The 20957-nt window shown below is 35.4% G+C and overlaps 1 protein-coding gene across 2 annotated transcripts in view; it reads left to right on the forward strand.

Annotated features, from left to right (window-relative positions):
* MFSD8 (major facilitator superfamily domain containing 8) overlaps nucleotides 1–20957 on the forward strand; it is a 34119-nt gene that overhangs the window by 348 nt on the left and 12814 nt on the right. The window contains exons 2-7 of one of the 2 annotated variants that reach the window (XM_002922194.4): nucleotides 8831–8922; nucleotides 10367–10410; nucleotides 15469–15709; nucleotides 16567–16680; nucleotides 18720–18864; nucleotides 19558–19613. In XM_002922194.4, coding sequence (XP_002922240.1) covers nucleotides 8831–8922; nucleotides 10367–10410; nucleotides 15469–15709; nucleotides 16567–16680; nucleotides 18720–18864; nucleotides 19558–19613 — 692 coding nt within the window. The remainder of the gene's footprint in view (nucleotides 1–8830; nucleotides 8923–10366; nucleotides 10411–15468; nucleotides 15710–16566; nucleotides 16681–18719; nucleotides 18865–19557; nucleotides 19614–20957) is intronic. The other variant, XM_034661630.1, reaches the window with a different exon arrangement.

Genomic DNA, 20957 nt, shown 5'->3' on the forward strand with positions numbered 1-20957 from the left:
GGGAAGAAATTTGGCCGCGCGGCGCGATGAGCCAGCGAGTTCTGGTGAAGGTGTTAGAGAAATTCACACTGCCTCTTGGACCTTCGCTCCAACAGTGTTGAGGTCGTTAAGCCACCGCATTCTGCATTCCTCTGCGGAGCTCATCACTTTACACGTTTCGCAAAAGTTCCGAAATGATGGTTTTAATCGATACTTGAAGATACCTCTCTTAGTATTGGCTTAATTGCGTGATAACTTTTTGATACTTCGTTAGCAAGTAAACCTGTACAAAATGGGCACACCTTTCTCCTATGCCAAATACATAAAGACTAATTTCTTAATGTTTAATGATGAACTGTAGTTAGACCCTTATACTTCTGGTTATTTTTATCCTACTTTATGGACAGTAATTCAGAATTGTTCAGTTTGTCTCTTACTACGCAACTATCTATTTTTGTCTTTAGGAAAACAGAATTGTTATCTTGTTTGAAACATAATTTATCAAGTGGATTAATAAATACGAAATTAAGCTGTCATCGACCATGTTAATTTTTGCACATCTGTCTCTCTTAAGCACCAAACTTTTATTTTAATCACTTTGTTTGAAACTCTTCGGACAGTGTATTTTTCTGGTCCCCGATTTACTAAACGGAATATATGTATTGCAACTTTACATTTTACCTTAATGATCAATACAATTATTATCAATGCCAAAATATGTCATAATAGAGGGATGCACTCAGGGCCTATTGAGACATTTGAACTATTTGCTTCTATTTTACACTAGTTTTTTTAAAAAAGATTTTATTTATTTATTTATTTATTTATTTATTTGAGAGAGGGAGCTAGAGAGCTAGAGAGAGCACAGGCAGAGTGAGGGGCAGAGGCAGAGCACACTCCCCACTGAGCAGGGAGCCTGACTTGGGGCTGGATCCCAGGAGCCCAGAGATCATGACCTGAGCCCAAGACAGACGCTTAACTGACTGAGCCACCCAGGCACCCTTTACACTACTTTCTTACTAATTTATTCTACACTTGCTACACGTTTAAAGTTTTGTGTCTGCTTTTTAGTTTTCCTACCTATTCTGTTGCTGGCAGATTATTCCTTATCATGTTTTTGTTACATATTGACAACCCCTGTTTTTGTTGCTGCCAGCAACCTCTTTTCCCAACCTTATTTTGAGATTTCTAGCATGCTGCTGCTTTGAAAACCATTTCTAAGCTTAATAGAATTATGTGCAGTTAGAACAGGGAAGCTATGACTAAGGACTAACCATCTAGTGCATGCACTTCAGTGCATAGACTTTGTGACATTTGGATTTCTCAAAGTTCTTTTTGCTTCTACCTCGTTCTTGGCTATTTTTCAGATAGATTCAGGATCCTTGAGTTAATATTTAGATGGTCTTATATATTGTGTCACCATGTCCAAATAAGTCTACTTTAAAAAAGGAATTCTTGGGGGCGCCTGGGTGGCATAGCGGTTAAGCGTCTGCCTTCGGCTCAGAGCGTGCTCCCAGCGTTATGGGATCGAGCCCCACATCAGGCTCCTTCGCTATGAGCCTGCTTCTTCCTCTCCCACTCCGCCTGCTTGTGTTCCCTCTCTCGCTGGCTGTCTCTATCTCTGTCGAATAAATAAATAAAAAATCTTTAAAAAAATAAATAAAAATAAAAAAGGAATTCTTATTCTTACTCGTATGTACTCTTATGCTTCATTTATGTCTGAGCAATTGAGCCTCATTAGGGTGCATGTAAATTCAGATGTTCTGTCCATAAACAATACTTGATTGGGGTTCTAGATTTAGCACTTTAAAAATAGGGGTGTATTTTAAGAATAATTCAATAAGTATGCTGTCTTTTAAAACATAGATTCCCTAGTAAAGTGAACAGATACATAACTAATTGACAAGCCCTGTTCACTTTGAGTAAATTGTAGCAACTTCAGCCTAGTTCACCACCAACTTTTCCTCACTAAGAAGATTAGTTTTAATTTACTGGTCTGGTGAGTCCTCAGTAGTCTCCACTGACCCCATCTATAGTGTTTAAGAGAGCAAGATATTGAAGATATTGGCAAACTTTTAATGTAAAGGCCAGATGGTAAATTTTTTAGGCTTTGCAAGACAAGAGGCAAAATCAAAGATATTATATACTTAGATAACAAGAAAGAAATTGTCACAAAAAATTTTAGTCATGAAATATAAAATATAATAAATAAGTAGAATTTTTTGCAATACAAATCCATGAGAGGAATGAAATTTTTTAGGAGTGGCATTCTTAACTAGAGTTAAAAGTCGATGTTTTCTAACAGTTTGCTCACAAATATTCATCTGTAAAAACTATTCTCCAGTAGAAACTGGTGATCTAGAAACAAGTGTTAGGTTGGATTTGAAGTAAAGACTATAGTTTGCTGATCCCTCTTTTAGAATATCCTAAAATGTTAACAGGTGCTTAAAATTTTTCTTTGCAACTCTGGCCTGATTTCTGTAATACCGATATTACTAGGACTTCTGGTCTTATAGAGCATATCCTTACAGAACACTCTCAATTTATTTTTGTCTTCTAAATTTTATACTGTAATGCCATCACACTATTCTGTCAATGAGCATACACTTTTTTCTCTTATCTTCTTTGGATGTGGGTTCGTTTTTGCTCTTCAGTAGTTCACAAATGCTCTCTCTGGTAAATATGTAATTTTATTTTTCCCTCAGTAAATCAGAGTCATTTTTTGAAAATAAAGTACTGCTGTTTACCGAAGGCTCCTTGTATTAAGTAATGATCTATTGAACCTAAATTTGGCACTTTTTACTTATTCCTGTTAAATTTTATTTAACTTATTTTGATGATCAATTTACTCCAGTATTTCATGTATTCTTCCCAGTTTTTAAGTTACAAGTTTGACAAATTGTCTTGGAAGTGCAGCATTCCTTCTTGTGCCTTTGTGATACAAGAAAGAAACCTTCAGAGGACTCAGTCTTAACCATGTGACATGGTTGGTTGAATCATCACAATCAACAAAATATAATAAGGGGTGCCTGGGTGGCTCAGTCGTTTAAGCTTTTGCCTTCAGCTCGGGTCACGATCCCAGGATTCTGGCATCGAGCCCCACATCAGGCTGCCTGCTCACTGAGGAACCTGCTTTTCTCTCTCCCTTTGCCTGCTGTTGCCCCTGCTGTGCTCTCTCTCTGTCAAATAAAATAAATTAATAAAAAATAAAGAAAAGAAAATATAATAAAAATGGTAACTTGGGGCACCTGGGTGGCTGAGTCAGTTAAGCCTCCAACTCTTTTTTCTTTTTTTTTAATTTTAATTTTAATTGTTAAATTTAAATTCAATTAATTAACATAATGTATTATTAGTTTCAGAGGTAGAGTTCAGTGATTCATCAGTCTTATAATAATGCGCAGTGCTCATTACATCACATGCCCTTATTAATGTCCATCACCCAATTACTCCATCACCTTACCCCCCTCCCCTCCAGCAACCCTCAGTTTGTTTCCTGTGATTAAGAGTCTCTTATGGTTTCATCTTGTTTTATTTTTTCCTCTCTTCCCCTATGATCCTCTGCTTTGTTTTCCTAAATTCCACATATGAGTGAGATCATATGATAATTGTCTTTCCTGATTGACTTACTTTGCTTAGCATAACACCCTCTAGTTCCATCCACATCATTGCAAATGGCAAGATTTCATTTTTTTTTTTAAGATTGTATTTATTTACTTGACAGAGAGACAGCCAGCGAGAGAGGGAACACAAGCAGGGGGAGTGGGAGAGGAAGAAGTAGGCTCCCAGCAGAGGAGCCTGATGTGGGGCTCGATCCCAGGACTCCGGGATCACGCCCTGAGCCAAAGGCAGACACTTAACCCCTGAGCCATCCAGGCACCCCAAGATTTCATTTTTCTTGATGACTGAGTAATCCATTGTATATATATATATACCACATATTCTTTATCCATTCATTGTTGATAGACCTCTGGGCTCTTTCCATAGTTTAACTATTGTGGACGTTGCTGCTATAAACAGATCATTACAGGGACACCTGGGTGGCTCATTCGGTTAAGCATCTGCCTTCAGCTCAGGTAATGATCCCAGGATCCGGGGATCCTTGCCCAGCAGGGAGCCTGCTTCTCCCTCTACCTACCACTCCCCCTGCTTGTGCACACACTCTCTCTCTCTCTCTGACAAATAAATAAAATCTTTTTAAAAAAATTAAAAAAAAAACCCCCAGATCATTACGTTTGTATCCTTGGGGTAAATACCCAGTAGTGCAATAGCTGGGTCCTAGGGTAGCTCTATTTTCAACTTTTTGAGGAACCTCCATACTGTTTTCCAGAGTGGCTTCACCAGCTTGCATTCCCACCAACAGTGTAAGAGGGTTCCCCTTTCTTCTCACCAACATCTGTCATTTCCTGACTTGTTAATTTTAGCCATTCTGACCAGTGTGAGGTGGTATCTCATTGTGGTTTTGATTTGTATTTCCCTGATGCTGAGTGATGTTGAGCATTTTTTCATGTCTTTTGGCCATTTGTATATCTTCTTCTTTGGAGAAATGTCTGTTCATGTCTTCTGCCTATTTCATGATTGGATTATTTGTTCTTTGGGTGTTGAGTTTGATAAGTTCTTTATAGATTTTGGATACTAGCCCTTTATCTGATAAGACATTTGCAAATATCTTTCTCCCATTCTGTTGGTTGTCTTTTGGTTTTGTCGACTGTTTCCTTTGCTGTGCAAAAGCTTTTAATCTTGATGAAGTCCCAGTAGTTCATTTTAAGCCCCTGACCCTTGATTTCATTTCAGGTCATGATCTCAGGGTGGTGAGATCAAGCCCCCTGTCGGGTTCCACACTCAGTGCGGAATCTGCTTCTCTTTCTCTCTCCCTCTCCCTTGGCTGCTCTCCCCAATCATCTGTTCTCTCTTTCTAAAATAAATAAAGAAATCTTTTTAAAAAATGGTAACTTGACTGAAGGACCATTATATTTTCCTATGTTCCTACTTTCTCCAGCAGAGTAGAAAGATGCACTTCTTCACCAAAATTATACTTTTGAATTAAAAAGAAGAAAAAAGTAAAATTCTTTATTTTTAAAAATTTCAAAGCCATAGAAAATTTGAAAAAAGAGTACAAGGAACACCTGTGTACCCTGTCACTGTTAGCCTTTTCCACACTGCTCAAATTTCTTTCTATTTACACACACACTTCTTTTGCCAAACTTCCCAAAAGTAGGTTGCAGATATCATGAGGCTTTATCTCAAGTATTTCAGTCTGCAGCCTGCATCTCGTTTTTTTTTTTTTAAGATTTATTTTTTTTTTATATTTAGAGAGAGTGCGTCATGCAGTGGGAGGGGGCAGAGGGAGAGGGAGAGAGAGAAGCAGACTCGTCACTGAGTACAGAGCCTGACCTCATAACCCTGAGATGATGACCCGAGCCGAAACCAAGAGTCGGCCACTTCACCAACTGAACCACCCAGGTGCCCCTGCAGTCTGCATCTTCTCAAAACAAAAACATTCTTTTACATAACTACATCACTATTGCCATAGCTAAAAATACAGTGCTAATTCAAAATATCATGCAATATACAGTCTATACTCAAGTTTTTTCATTTGTTTCAAAAATGTACTTTATAGCTATAAAAATAAAACAATACAAAACAAAACCAGGATCCAGGGGCACCTGGGTAGCCCAGTCAGTTAAGTATCTGACACTTGATTTTGGCTAAGGTCGTAATCTCGGGGTAATCAGCTCAGGTCATGATCTTGGGTGGTGGATCCAGCCACATGTCGGGCTCCATGCTCAGTGGGGAGTCTGCTTGAGATTCTCTCCTTTTCTCTCTGCCCCTCCCCCCATTCATGCGCTCTCAGTCTCTTTCCCTCTCAAATAAATAAATCTTTAAAAAAAAAAACAGCGTCCAATTAATAGTCATGCATTGATTGTTGTATTTTTTTTTAGACTCTCTCAACCTATAACTGTCCCCTGATCTTGTCTCTCTGTTCTTTCCAACATTGAATCCTTTGACATTTTTAGGTCGTTCTCTGTAGAACATCTCACATTAGGGATTTTTGGTCTGTTTCTTTTTTAATAGATCCTGGTCAGTCATTTCTGGCAAGAACATTCCATGGGTTATGTTGAGAATGTCCTAATATATTAACTTTAGGAGGCATCAGATGCCCAGCCGTCCCACTATTGGGGATGCGAGCTTGATGACTTGGTTAAGAGGGTGACTGCTGTATTCCTCAATTATAAAGCTTCATTTTGCATTTTGTGATTAGTAAGTAGACAGTGGGCTGATACTTTGAGACCCTGTGACTATCCTGTCCTCAACAACTTTTCAACCAGTTGTTTTAGGATCCATCAATTATCCTTTCTTTCATCTGTTATTACATGGAGAGTAGATAGTAAGTAGCAATTTTCTAAATCTGTCATCCCTTCAATATTTAATAGCTGTCATTAAAAGAAGAAAGATTTTGGACTGAACTCCAAATCAAGTTGAAGTCAGTCAAACAATTTTATTATATGTTTTCAGAATCAAATTATTTATTTCTCTTAGTTCCCTAAGTTAGATAAGTTCTGAGCAAAATAATTATTTGAAATTTTCAGGCATATTTTAATGATAGTTCTTATTAGTGATGGTCTTTTAATTTCTGATGTCCAGGAAATAATAATGGGTTCGTTAAAAATATAATATCCAATGCTGGAAAGTGATACCAGAATCCAGTGCTGTGGGATTGAATAGTGGATACCTTTTTTGCTGATATGTAATTATCTGCATTATGTATTCCAGATTCCAGTATGTTGATTTCCAAATAGATGGTTCCCGACTTATAATGGCTTAGCTTATGATTTTACAACTATACAATGGTACAAAAGCGATGTGCTTTCAGAAGAAACCATACTCCAAATTTTGAATTTTGATCTTTTCCTGGCCTAGTGATATGTGATAGGCTAGCTACTTTCTTGCAATGCTAGACAGCATCAGCAAGCCGCTGTTCCCAGTCAGCCACTTGACCGACAGCATAACCCACCTATACACTTAAAACCATTCTGTACCCATACAACCATTGTGTTTCTCACTTTTAGTCAAGTATTTTATAAATTACATGAGATATTCAACAGTTTTTTATAAAATAGGCTTTGTGTTAGATGATTTTTTCCTAACTGTAGGCTAATGTCAGTGTTCTGAGCATGTTTAAGGTAGGCTGGGTTAAGCTATGATGTTCAGTAAGTTAGGTATATTAAATGCATTTCTGACTTAATGTTTTTCCAATTACAATGAGTTTATTGGGAGGTAACCCCATTGTAAGTCAAGAAGGATCAGTATGGGCATCTGGGGTTCTGGTTTTTAGAGTGGGGAAAGGGCGGGAGGGGCAGAGGGAAAGGGAGAGAGAGAATCTTAAGCAGGCTCCACGCCCACTGCAGAGCCCAGTGAGGAGTCCCATATGGGGCTCAAGCTCACAACCCTGACATCATGACCTGAGGTAAAATCAAGAGTTAGTCGCTTAACCAACTGAGCCACCCAGGCGCCCCTGGTGTTCTGCTATTTTTCAGGTATGCTACATTATGGTGAAAGTCTATATTTATGGAATGGCCTATATAGTATTAAGAACTTCATATGTAGGGGTGCCTGGGTGGCTCAGTTGGTAAGTGTCTGCCTTCGGCTCAGGGCATGATCCCAGAGTCCTGGGATCAAGCCCCACATCAGGCTCACTGCTCCTCTGGGAGCCTGCTTCTTGCTCTCCCACTCCCCCTGCTTGTGTTCCCTCTCTCGCTGGCTGTCTCTCTCTCTGTCAAATAAATAAATAAAATCTTAAAAAAAAAAAAAAGAACTTTATATGTATTATATCAGCAACAAATATTCCTGGCACATAGTAGATCTAATTAATGTTATCTTCTTCCTTTGCTCTACCACTCCCAATTACATAACTTTTAGAAAAAAAGAAGTTTCTTTTTTGAAAAGTTTCTCTTTTGAAGACTAATTTGACAGCTCTAAGGTCTATTTCAGAAAATAACTTTGGAACATAAGGCATTTTGTCTGTTGTGCTTGTCTTAATTATTAGAAAACATAAAGCTCATATTAAGGTAAATTTGTTAACTCTTTTTGTATGTGAGTGTGAAAATGTAATGAATCCATATGCACCCTCATGTATCACCTGACTGAAGTAGGATGTATGCTTAATATACTTGCCTTTACTCCAGGTCACAGGCTTATATGAAAGATCAACCCAGTTTAGAGGGACCTTGGACTCTCTTAGTTCACTAATAGAAGTTGTCTGGTAACCCATGTTGGAGCAAAGACAAGTGTTCCAGAGGTCCCAGGCCTAGGAATGTCGCATCATACTTTTCTGGTGTCACTTCTACATTAATTTTGCTGAAAGTACCCAGCCAGAATAGCTTCCTGCAGCAAAGTCAATTTACTGTTATCAAAGAGAACATGTCATAATGATGACAGTAATTATTTTTTTTAAATACGTAATAGTTGTATATCCCATCCATAGAAGATCTACTTGTTGTAGCTAGTTTGATTTATTTTGATATAATTTATTTATTTTGTCAGTTTAACAAATTCCAATACTCGATTTGTAGCAGGTCAATGATACCAAAATAATTAGTTGACAGAATGTTATGCCTTTTTAAGCTACCTTATGTCTCCCAAGTTTCTATGTGTAATGATGCATTAATATAATCTATGGAAATTCAAAGAAATAATGCTTATTCATAGATAATTAGTACAGCAAAAACCACTATTAGTAAATTATACCTGTCATATCTTTTTCATTACTTCAGAAGAGAGAAAATAAAATCGTGCTACAGAAATTGTACATAATGAGATAACATTATACTACCTTTTTCTTCTTTAATCCTAGAGAATGGGATATTATAGAAACTGAAGAGCATTATAAAAGCCGATGGATATCTATTAGGATTCTGTATCTTACCATGTTTCTCAGCAGTGTTGGTAAGTATTAGAAACTATATATAATTTAAAAAATTCGGATAAAGTATCTTATTTTAATGTCAGTTAATTTTTAAAATTATTTTTTTATTTTGGTAAAAATCACATAATATCAAATTTCCCATCTTAACCATTTCTAAGATCAGAAGTGTTACGATTGTCTACATGATTATGTAACCAATCTCCAGAGCTTTTTCATCTTGCAAAACTAAAACTCTATACCCATTAAACAACTCCTCATTTCCCCCTCCTCCCAGGTCCTTGCAACCACCATTCTTTCTGTTTCTATGAATTTGACTACTCTAGATACTTCATATAAGTGGAATCATACAGTATTTTTCTTTTTGTGACTAGTTTATTTTATTTAGCATAATGTTCTTCAGGTTCATCCGTGTTATAATATGAGTCAAAATTTCCTTTCTTTTTAAGGCTGAATAATAGTCCATTGTATATGTGGTGGGGAGGAAAATCTTTTCCTCTACTTTCTTAGGTTCTATAGCTGGCCCCTGCAAATTAAAGCAATGGAAGACAGATCAACAGAATGAAATCTTGCCATTTGCTACTACATGCTACATGGGTAGAGCTAGAGAATATAATGCTAAGTGAGATAAGTCAGGCAGAGAAATAACATATGATTTCATTCAGATGTGGAATTTAAGAAACAAAACAAAAAGCAACGGGGAAAAAAGAGAGAAAGACAAACCAAGAAGCAGACTCTTAACTAACTATAGAGAACAAACTGATGGCCAATCAGAGGAGAGGAGGGAGTAGGGGGATGGGTGAAATAGGGGATGGGGATTAAGGAGTGCCCTTGTCATTATGAGCACTGGGTAGTAAATGGAAGTGTTGAATCACTATATTGTACATCTGGAACTAATATAACACTGTATGTTAACTATACTGGAATTAAAATAAAATACTTCTAATTTTTAGTACTTAATTATCTAAAATTATAAATAATAATTTTAATTTTAATAGCAAACAATATTTTAACTTTAGATTTTAATTAGTACATTAAACATTTTACCTGTTTATAAGTTTCTTGATTGTGAAATTGTAAACTTGATTTCAAATATTAGTTTACTTTTCTAGTCCTCTTTTCACCAAAATCAATATGTCAATTCAAAATACACTAAAATGAAACTAATAATTATTTTTTAAAATAGGCTTTCTAAAAAGAATGAACTATTGGATGCCTTGGTGGCTCAGTTGTTTGAGCATCTGCCTTCGGCCCAGGTCATGATCCCAGGGTCCTGGGATTGAACCCTGCATCAGGCTCCCTGCTCAGTGGGGAGCCTGCTGCTCCCGCTCCCCCTGTGCACTCTCTCTGTCAAATAAATAAATAAATCTTGAAATAAATAAGGTCCATGTTATAGTTCAAAAATTGTATCTATAAATAATGATGGAATCATTTTAAGTATAAATAACAAATTTTGCCTCTTTACAGGATTTTCTATTGTGATAATGTCAATATGGCCATATCTCCAAAAGGTTTGTACACTTCAGTCTATTATTCCCTGAAGTAGCTATAGTAATAGTAACTTTTACATAGTTAAGAGTTTTCTTAAGAGTCTCTTTGGTATTTTATTTATTTAATCCTTATCAGAGTAACTTAAGATAATAATTCCTCAAAAGAGGCTTTACAGGTAAGATGATCAAATGCTTTATTGTGCAAACCAGAACACTCTTAAAGTGAAGGGAGTACGATATCAGGAAAATAGGAGTATACCTTATACTCTGTCCTTCCCTTCCACCCTACTTCCTTATTATCTTTTATTCATTCTTCAAGGCTTTGTTCCAATGTCACCTCCTCCGAAAAGCTTTCTCTGATTGTCTGCCAGCCCAGTTTGAGTTAGAAGGTTTTCCTATGTGTTTCCATACCTATTTATCATTAACAGTTATCACTGAGTGTCATAACAGTGTGTTTACAGAGAATTAACTTCCCTACTAGACTGTTAGGATGGTCAGATGGCTTCAACAAAAATACTAGACATATTTAATGAATAGTTAGAGATTAAAAATAATGCCTATGATACAGGAAGCTTATTGACATTTTATATTTCATTTTAGATTTTTTTTATGAATTTTTAACTTTTTGAAAATGCTGACTTTTAAAATATCTGATATTGTAAAAGGAATATAAGGACAGAAATACAAATTTCATATTTTACTGATTTGGTGCCACATTTTCATTGCTATTTTGAAATTCACTGAAAATTAATAAAAAAATTATATTACATGAAATTATTACCCATTATGCTAAAAATTCTTTCCTTACTAGCATAGTTACTGGAATTAAAAGCAGAATATTTAATAATTCTAGAGCAATATCTTCTTTGCCAAAAATATATTTCCATGTATCAAAAGTCTTTTTATTTCTGTGGTCCTTGTATTCAGTCTCTTTAACCTCAGAATTATCAAAAGAAAGGTATTTAAGATAATTAGGTCTACTCAGCAGAATATGTTGAATTTTGAAAAGGTGCACTCCTTTCTTCAAATATTTGAAAGCTCTTCAAAGGTAAATTTAGTGAGTACGTGAACTTGTAACTCGTTCTTTGGCAATACAAATATAACAATTTCACTAAAAAACTTATCAACTAATTTTCTCAGGTTATTTCTTAACAATGATGAGAACTCACTGTGTGCTAGGTACAGCAGTAAACCTTTCACCTTTTGATATTCACAACAATCCTGTGAAATGATTATTATCACTTCTGTTTGGCAGGTGAAGAAACTCACACTCAGAAAGTTTGGTAGCTTGCCCAAGGTCACACAGCTAGAAAATGGCAGAGCCAAACCTATCTGAAACCAAAATCTGACTTTTTTTTTTTTTTTAAGATTTTATTTATTTGACAGAGAGAGGCAGCCAGTGAGAGAGGGAACACAAGCAGGGGGAGTGGGAGAGGAAGAAACAGGCTCCCAGCAGAGGAGCCCGATGTGGGGCTCGATCCCAGAGAACGCCGGGATCACGCCCTGAGCCAAAGGGAGACACTTAACGACTGAGCCACCCAGGCGCCCCAAAAATCTGACACTTAACCACAGTGCTGTGTTACCTACTATCTTAAAACCCTAGAAAACAAAACAAAACAAAACAGTAAATTATTTGTCTGAAAGGAATTTGACACTGGTGTGAACCTCTGAATTGTACTTCTTTCTGGCTCTGACTGATAGATAGACAGCCATCAGCCAAGTGATTCCTTAGGCTTTGTAGCCCAGAAGTGGGATAAATTTCCAGGAAGATTTATATTCTTAAACCTAGATTTTGAATTGGAAGGGTAGGTTATCTTACAGGGCCAGGAATACTCATGCATGAATTATAATAAAATATAATAATAAATTGACATATTAGTAAAACAAAGCACTAAGAAATAGTAGTTTTTATATAATATAGGTAACATTCATTGAGTGCATATATATATGCTGATATTGCCCTAAGCACTACACATGGTTGACTCAAATAATTCTTTAACAACTCTGTGAAGTTATCCTCATTTGACTGATAAGGAATTGAAACATGAGATTCCACACACACACACCCCCCAGCTACTCAAATAAATACCAGATAAGTAAAGCCTAGTTTGGAAACTCCTTGATGATGAAACCTGGCTTGGAAATTCTGTTTTAGCTCATCTTTCTATCCCTATTGACTAGCACAATTTTTGTAACAGAGAGGGACTAAGTGACTATTAATTGAATTAATAAGCAATAATCTATGCATAAAGAGGCTTGGAACACCCATATTCAAGTCTTAATTCCTGTAGTAAAGCATGAAGATTTCTAAAACTTTGACTTTGTCAATATTATTAACATGTTTAGAGAATAATGTTTTGAAATTCAATACCATGTACTTTGGAGTTTGGGGAGGGTTTTGGTTAGAGAAGATATAGATCCGACTTTCACTGAAGTGTACAAAACCAACCAAGTTAATTACAGATGATTACCATATACTATACATTCATAAAAATCTGAAAGTATGGGTGTGGGGTGCCTGGCTGGCTCAGTTGGTTAAGCAACTGGCTCTTGATTTCAGCTCAGGTCATGATCTCAGGGTCGTGGGATCGAGCCCCGTGTGGAACTCTGTGCTCCGTGTGGAGTCTGCTTGAGATTCTCTTTCTCCTCTGTGTAGCCTTGCCTCCCTCTCTCCCTGCCCCTCCTCCTGCTCTCTCGCTCTCTCTAAATTATAAATAAATTTTAAAAATCTTTTTTAAAAAAACCTTAAAAAAAAAGTATGGGTGTGTGTGAGAGAAAAAGAGATTCAGAGAGAAAGAGAGAGGCAGACAGATAGATGTGGGCTGTTAGGGGGATGTTTCTGATCCAAACTAAGGAAATTCTGGAAGACTTCCAAAATCAGTTACACTGGAGCTGAGTTTTGAAGGTCTGCAGAAGTTAGTTTCCTGAAGAAAAGGTGGGGACTAGGGAGTTGGAAGTTGGGAAGGCATTGCAGGTAGAAGGGGGCAGTAGAGAAACCAGTGCAAAGGCCTGGAGGCAAAGAACTTGACTCATTTTGGAAACTTCAAACAGTTCTGGAAGTTAGAATTAGGGGAAGGGTACATGCAGAGAGATGAGTTTAGAGAGGAGAGACAATGGCCAACTTGTAAGCTAGTTTTTCATAATAAGCAGTTTGTATTTTATTCTGAAAACAGTGTGATAGTGATCACCAGACGTGGCCAGAGGACCGGAAATAAGATGCCGTCATTACTGTAAGAGAGGGACACACACTTGAGCACAGATAACAGTTCAATGACTGAAGTGACACCTTCTGTTATAGTGTAGAACCTGTATCTCCCAAACCATTTTATTTCCTGTTGTAAAGAATTCTAGCAGATTCCAGTTTTCCACTCACTGTAAAGAATAGTAGCCAATTAAAATAAAAGTTTCCATTGGTCTCTAGCAAATACTATTAATATTGTTAGAGCCATCCCCGAGAGTTGGCTTCTGTCCGTGAGGTGGATACTTGACTATAATCAATTGATATCCTGAGAAGACACTCATCCTTTTACTTTCAAACCACATTTATCATTAAATTGAGTTTTTATTGCTTTTTTGAAAATTAATTAAAAAATTTTTATGACATGAAGTTATTTTATATTTTAATTGATCAAAGGCACTAAAGGTAATGTAGGTAGAAAATAAAAACCAGAGTGCCTAAAATAAGAGATATTTTTAAGGCTAGAACTTTGATATTGTGTATCATTATACATATTCACTCTTATTTCTCATCCCCCACAAGAAAGTATACCCAAATACTTCCGTTTTAAACTATTTAAAAATATCTTTAGAAAGGAAAAGGCCATGGTTTTCCTTAAGTTGTTTTATCACTTAACCTGGGGATGTTTAATCTTATTTCCTAAAATTTAATGGTTCTGATTTTTCCAAATTACTGTTTGGTCTATCATATATTTTTTTTAAATTTGTTAATTTATTCCATAGTCCCTTTTGTGAGCTAAAATTTTGTTTTTTTAAAGTATTTCATTTCCTAGCAGGAAGATCGGTAGGAGAAGGAAGGTAAAGAATGAAAGGGGGGTAAACAGAAGGGGGAATGAACCATGAGAGACTATGGACTCTGGGAAACAAACTGAGGGCTTCAGGGGAGGGGGGTGGGGGATTGGGATAGGCCGGTGTTGGGGTATTAAGGAGGGCACATGTTGCATGGTGCACTGGGTGTTATACGCAAATAATGAATCATGGAACACTACATCAAAAACTAAGGATATACGGTATGACGACTAACATAACATAATAAAAAATTATTTAAAAAAATAAAGTATTTAATTTCCTGAATTTAATCATTTGGTTCTCTCCTCAACATTCATCATGATATATAAACCATCTTTCAGTGGTAGAACCCTAAGTTGTCTGTGTTGAATGGAAGAATTAGTAATAGGTTTAATGAGAGAATTGTCTTTCAACTTTTGTGTTTTTATTCTTTTCTTTAAGCATTTGACTATTGTGCCCAGTTTTTTAAAAAATACATTTACGGTGCTAATGGCTGTTTGGCTTATGGAGTAGCATAAGTCTAAACAATTGTATTTACACTAGTTTTTAAAAAGATATCATTTATTTATTTGAGAGAGAGAGAAGAGAGAGAGACAGAGAGGGACAGAGCATGAGCAGGATGGAGGGGCAGAGGGAGAGGGAGAAGCAGACTCCCTGCTGAGCAGGGCTCTATCCAGGCGCCCCCAATTGTATTTACATTATACTAATTAAAGAATGGCATATTATTTTTATGCTATTATTGTTTTTTATATATAATGTGATTATTTTTTAACAAGATTTTTATGAACCAGAAATTCCCATAATCGGTCTAAAAGATGAAGCTTCCCAAGCATTTTTCCTAGTGTGTAGTGAATTGGTAGCACATTTAATTGTAATGTCAGAAGTTTGAATCCCTTACTATAAGTAATAGTGTTACAAAATTTATATGTTAGAATTATTGTTTTTATTTCTTTATATAGGAAATGTTACATGGTCTGAAGAATGTATTTAAGTTTTAAATTTAATTTTTCTTGTATAACAATTCTTAAAGCATTGTTGTACTTCTTTCTGCAGATTGATCAGACAGCTGATGCAAGTTTTTTGGGCTGGGTTATTGCTTCATTTAGTCTTGGCCAAATGGTAGCTTCACCTATATTTGGTTTGTGGTCTAATTATAGACCAAGAAAAGAACCTCTTATTGTCTCCATCTTCATTTCGGTCACGGCTAACTGCCTCTATGCATATGTCCACGTTCCAGCTTCTCATAATAAATACTACATGTTGATTGCTCGTGGATTGGTGGGATTTGGAGCAGGTAATATGTATGTAATGTATGTTTGACTGTGTCAAATTTACATTCACCCTGACATTAATGGCCCTCTCTCACCTGGTGTCACCCCCTTATAATATCGTATCTTACATATAGATCTCTCATTGCAGATAGACAAATATCTTTCCTATCATTTTTCCTTTCTTCATGATGTTCCCATTACCTATAGTTTCTTTATTCTGTTCCCATCATTCTTCATCCTTCAAGATTCAGTTCAAGTTCCGTATCTTCCATAAAGCTTTCTTAGGTAACTACCACTTAACAGATTTTTCCTTTCTCTAGCATGTCTGTGGCACTTGCTTTATTCTGTTTTGCACTGTTTTCATCCTTTATCACCAACCAGATAGTAAACTTTTTATAATTAGAGACAATTTATGACTTCCTAAAATATTCTGTGGCCCCTTACAGAGTCTCTTGAACGTAATAAGAACTCAAGAAAATTTTTTTTCAATACATTTTTTTCAGTTAAATTCATAGTGGATTTCTTTTTCTGTTTCTTATATTATGGGTCCTAAGCATGCAGAGTTTGTGACATCTTTGTTTTAAAAATAGTTGTAGCAATCAGTCGTATGCCATTCAGTCAGTGCTTTCTCCGTATTCAATGAAGAAAAAAAGTTTAACATTTCTGTAATGCCTTTTTTTCATTCATTCAGATCTTTAACTGTGTTTTCATGTGACTAAAAGCAATATTTTCCATTAATTGATGCATTTGCTCAGTGTACATGCTTTGTATGATCATAAAGAGGAAGCAGTGATTTTTGTTCTATGTAAAGCCAAATTAAGTTGAATTTTATAAACTGAAGGGTATTTCTTTTACTTTTAATTATCGTGTGTTTTTTTAGGAAATGTGGCAGTTATTAGATCATATATTTCTGGTGCTACTTGCCTTCAGGAAAGAACAAGTTCCATGGCAAACGCTAGTGCATGTCAAGCATTAGGTTTTATTCTAGGTCCAGGTAGGTATTTTTCGCTTGTCATTACTTGAACTGGGAAAACTTTTGAGGTTCAAATATTAAATGGAATCGAAGTATAAAACTTCACAGCTGAAAGGAAACTAATATATTTTGATCCAACAGGAGGCTGGGTTCTATATATGTGTTAACAAATGTCCTCTAAAGTAAATAATATTAGTCCCCTTTTACAGATTAAGACCCCAAGGCATAGAGAATCTAAGTAAATTATTCAAGGTCAGCCAGATAGCAGATGGGAAATATGAGGTTCAAACCTAACTTTGACTCCAAAGTATATGTCCTGTGAAATAATCATTTAGCTTGATATCTCCATAATAGTTTGCTCCCCCTCGCCGTTTATTAGAAGCAAAATTCTTTTGATTGAGGATTTGAGAAAAGTTATAGGAGGTTCTTTACCCTTTTGCTGTTTGCCCATACCTTTCAGACTTTTCTAAAGTTGAAGAAAATTAAAGAACTTTTAAAAGACTGTTTAAAGACCATTTTTCTTCCAAAGCGTCATTTGAACTTTGAGTGTAAAACATCATTAATGAGATTTAATACTTCCCCAGGGCAAGTAGTTTTTTGCTGATTAGATAAATTAGTAATTTTTATGCTTAGAAAAACATTAAAAAGCCATATAATTGGCTCATGTTTTGAATTTTACAGTTACGAATATCATCACTTTGAATCCAGCTCAATTTACTTCATCATTAATATCTCACCCTCACCCCTCTTTCCATTACTTCCTTTTAGATAGCCAAGAAAAAAATCTACAAAAGAGAATCTAATTTATCTTTCACCAAAATCTAATGTTTCAGTTTAGTATTCTGGAGTAAAATATAATAAGCACAAATGTAGAATAATTGGACTGACTGCTGTATTACAAAGTGTATGAGGACATAGTCTGGGTCTTTTTCATTTACCATTCTATCCTCAGTATCTAGCACAGTACCTGGTAAAGACTTAGGTTCTCAGTAAATAATAGACTTAGGTTCTCAGTAAATATTCTGACCACCTAAGAAATATTTTAAAGATTAAATAATGATAAAATTAAATAAAATGAGGTAAAAGCATATAATAAATCTCATAGCATTTTAGAGCCAAGAAAACTGAGATTCACAGACAGTAAGAGCTAGTATAAAGGCAGACAGGACATTAGGAAAAAAAAAAGATCACTAAAATTTATATCACTTTGTTCATTGATTTCCCATTTTCAGCCTAAGAATAAGAGAAATAATCAAAAAGAAAAAAAAGTATTTTAAAGATTATCTCATTAAAATATTTTGTATTATATATAGATGAGTAAATACAGGCCTGAAAAAGATTAGATGACCTTCCCTGTAATAACCACATTAACAGCACTAGCATTTATTGAATGCTTACCATGTGCTAGACACTGTTCTAAGTGTTTTATATATAGTATCTTACTTCATCCTTACCTTAAGGCTACATGTAAATTATTGGAAGAGCCAGATATAGAATCTATATCAGGAAAGCAAACCAGTACTCTTCCAATCTGATTTTTGCCATAGATCCAAATTTTAAAAACACATGTAATTTAAATACCATATACACAGTGATAATTTGAAATATTGACTTAAAAAGTGACATTCTGTTTCTTATATTAAATCATGATGTATTTATAGAAGAAACTGGATAATGTAGATTTCTTGTGGAGATATTTTTTAAAAAGGAAGATACTAGCAAGTTTTTATATACAATACTTTGTGAGTATATGTACATCCGTGTTCTCAAACTTTTTCTCATTATTGTCTCCCTAAGGAGCCTTTTTAGACATTTTTTCCCTAATACCACAGATCAGTTGTATAGCTTTTATGTACTGTATGAATATCTATGCTTTATACAGAAAAAGTAATATTTTGCCCCCTTTCCCTGAACTGACTTTCTTGCCTCTATTGAGATGCATGATGTAAATGGATGATTCCATAATGTTGCTTCCGACCTCATGGTAACTGTCTTTCACATTTTTTTTCGCTTGTGCCTCCCACTTAATAATTCATTTGTATACATTTTATTTTATTAAGTTTTTCAGACTTGTTTTGCTCTCATTGGAGAAAAGGGCGTGACGTGGGATACCATTAAACTGCAGATAAACATGTACACAGCACCAGTTTTAATTGGCGCGTTCCTGGGAGTTTTAAATATTATTCTGATCCTTGTTCTGTTAAGGTAATTAGATAGAAATGATAAAACTGCCTTTGTAGATTGCGAAATTAAATAAGCATTATCATTATTGGAAGGTAATTATTCCTATAAAGGCTTTATTTGGCTTTTGATGTCTGTAGTTGTGTTCATGTTTTTTTGGTCAGCTAATGAATATAGTACTCAACAACTGAAATAATGGACAGTCTGATAAATGAGAATAAAGTCTATAAAGACTCAAGTTTTGATCCTGATTTACTAAATATAGGTTTCTAAGTAGGGGAATAACATGAAAGCAACATTTTAAGTAGATTAATGATTGGTATCAATCTTAAATACAAAAGTTACTTATATCTCTCATATCTTTTATTTATTAGAAGTTTTATAAAACTATAGAAGTTGTATTACTTTATATTTCTTTGGAGTACTTTATCCAAAGGCCCAAAAACATTTACAACAAATATTTAAAATCACTGGAAAACTTCAAATATTTATTAAGGTAGATCATGTGTACTTTTGAATGAATTATTTTTCATTTTATAGGATAATAAGAATTGTAACTTTTTGTTGGTTGTATCTCATTGGTAATAATTTCATTATTCAGAAGTCAGTAAAAGAAACCATATCAGAATGTGCAAAAATAGAAGGGTACTAATAAATTTAAGTCATTTATCATACTAAGTTTTTCATGGATACAATACTTATGTTTTTCTATTTAAGAGAACATCGTGTGGATGACTCAGGACGACAGTGTAAAAATGTTAATTTTGAAGAAGGTACTATTTAACCTGTTTGACTAAATAACTAGAACATTATCAAAGTCTTTCTGATGATTCTGTTTGATATTTATTTGGATTTTGCTTCTGAAGACAGTACAGTGGGTAACTGGGGAGGATCTTCAAAGTTGAAAATTAACCTAACTTGATTATTTTAAGATTTTATTTATTTATTTGAGAGAGAGAGAGAGAGCACAAGCAGGGGGAGCAGCAGAGGGAGAGGGAAAAGCAGGCTCCCCACTGAGCAGGGAGCCCAATGCAGGGCTTGACCCCAGGACCTTGGGAGCATGGCCCAAGCTGAAGGCAGACACTCAACTGGCTGAGCCACCCAGGTGCCCCTAAATTGATTATTTTTTAAAAACACATGCCCAGGAGTGCCTGGGTGGCTCAGTCGGTTAAGCATCTGCCTTCAGCTTGGGTCATGATCCCAGGGTCCTGGGATCGAGTCCTGAGTAGGGCTCCCTGTTTCGAGGGGAGTCTCCTTCTCGACCTCCCACTCCTCCCACTCGTTCTGTAAATCTCTCTCTCTGTCTCTCTCAATATAAGTAAATAAAATCTTTTTAAAATTTTTTTAAAATTTTTTTTTAAAATTAAAAAAAATTAATAAAAAAGGCATGCCCAGATCAGTTACTTGGTGTTCGTGATTGGCAAGGTTAAAACCATTACTAAAAATCACTTCATCTTGTTTGTAAAGAGCCAATATCCTAAAACCCTCCGGTTCTTTGGAATGATTTCAGTAACTTTCCTACCAAATGTGTCTTTCTGTCTTAAGCATTTCTTTACTCCCTTAATCATGGGAATAGGTTTCTCTTGTCTATTTTTATTCTCTTGGTATACTCTACAAACGTACATTTTCATCCCTTAGATCTTTCTCTGATTCAGAAGTAGGTACTCAATCTGGTCAGTAGGTATATTTTACTAAATAAACCACTATTTAAGTACTAATTATGTCCTCCTTGGAGAGTGTCCCCCTCTGTGCAAAAGATTGCAACTCAGTTCTTGCCTTTAAGTAGTTTGTAAAGTTGTGAAAAAGACATAATGTTATTTTACCAAGTACTTTTATAGCCATTTTACTTAAATTTTTCACAACAAAACTAGTGGAAGATAAAGTTAAAAGTAGTAGGTGGAGAGCAGAGTGGAGCATTAGTAAGTTTTTGAATAAAGGAGAAATATGACAATAGATTCCATGTGAGACTAATCCAGGTGTGTGAAGGCCTGTAGTAGGGCAGCAGCTAAGAATGGAGAAGAGGTAGATGTGAGTTTTTGAAAGGAAAAACAAAATCAAGATTTTTGACAGATTGGATAGGGCATATTAAGGAATAGAGGAAGTTGTTGAAGATGTCT

The sequence above is a fragment of the Ailuropoda melanoleuca genome, chromosome 5 (assembly GCF_002007445.2).
Source record: "Ailuropoda melanoleuca isolate Jingjing chromosome 5, ASM200744v2, whole genome shotgun sequence".
NCBI classification, from domain to species: domain Eukaryota; kingdom Metazoa; phylum Chordata; class Mammalia; order Carnivora; family Ursidae; genus Ailuropoda; species Ailuropoda melanoleuca.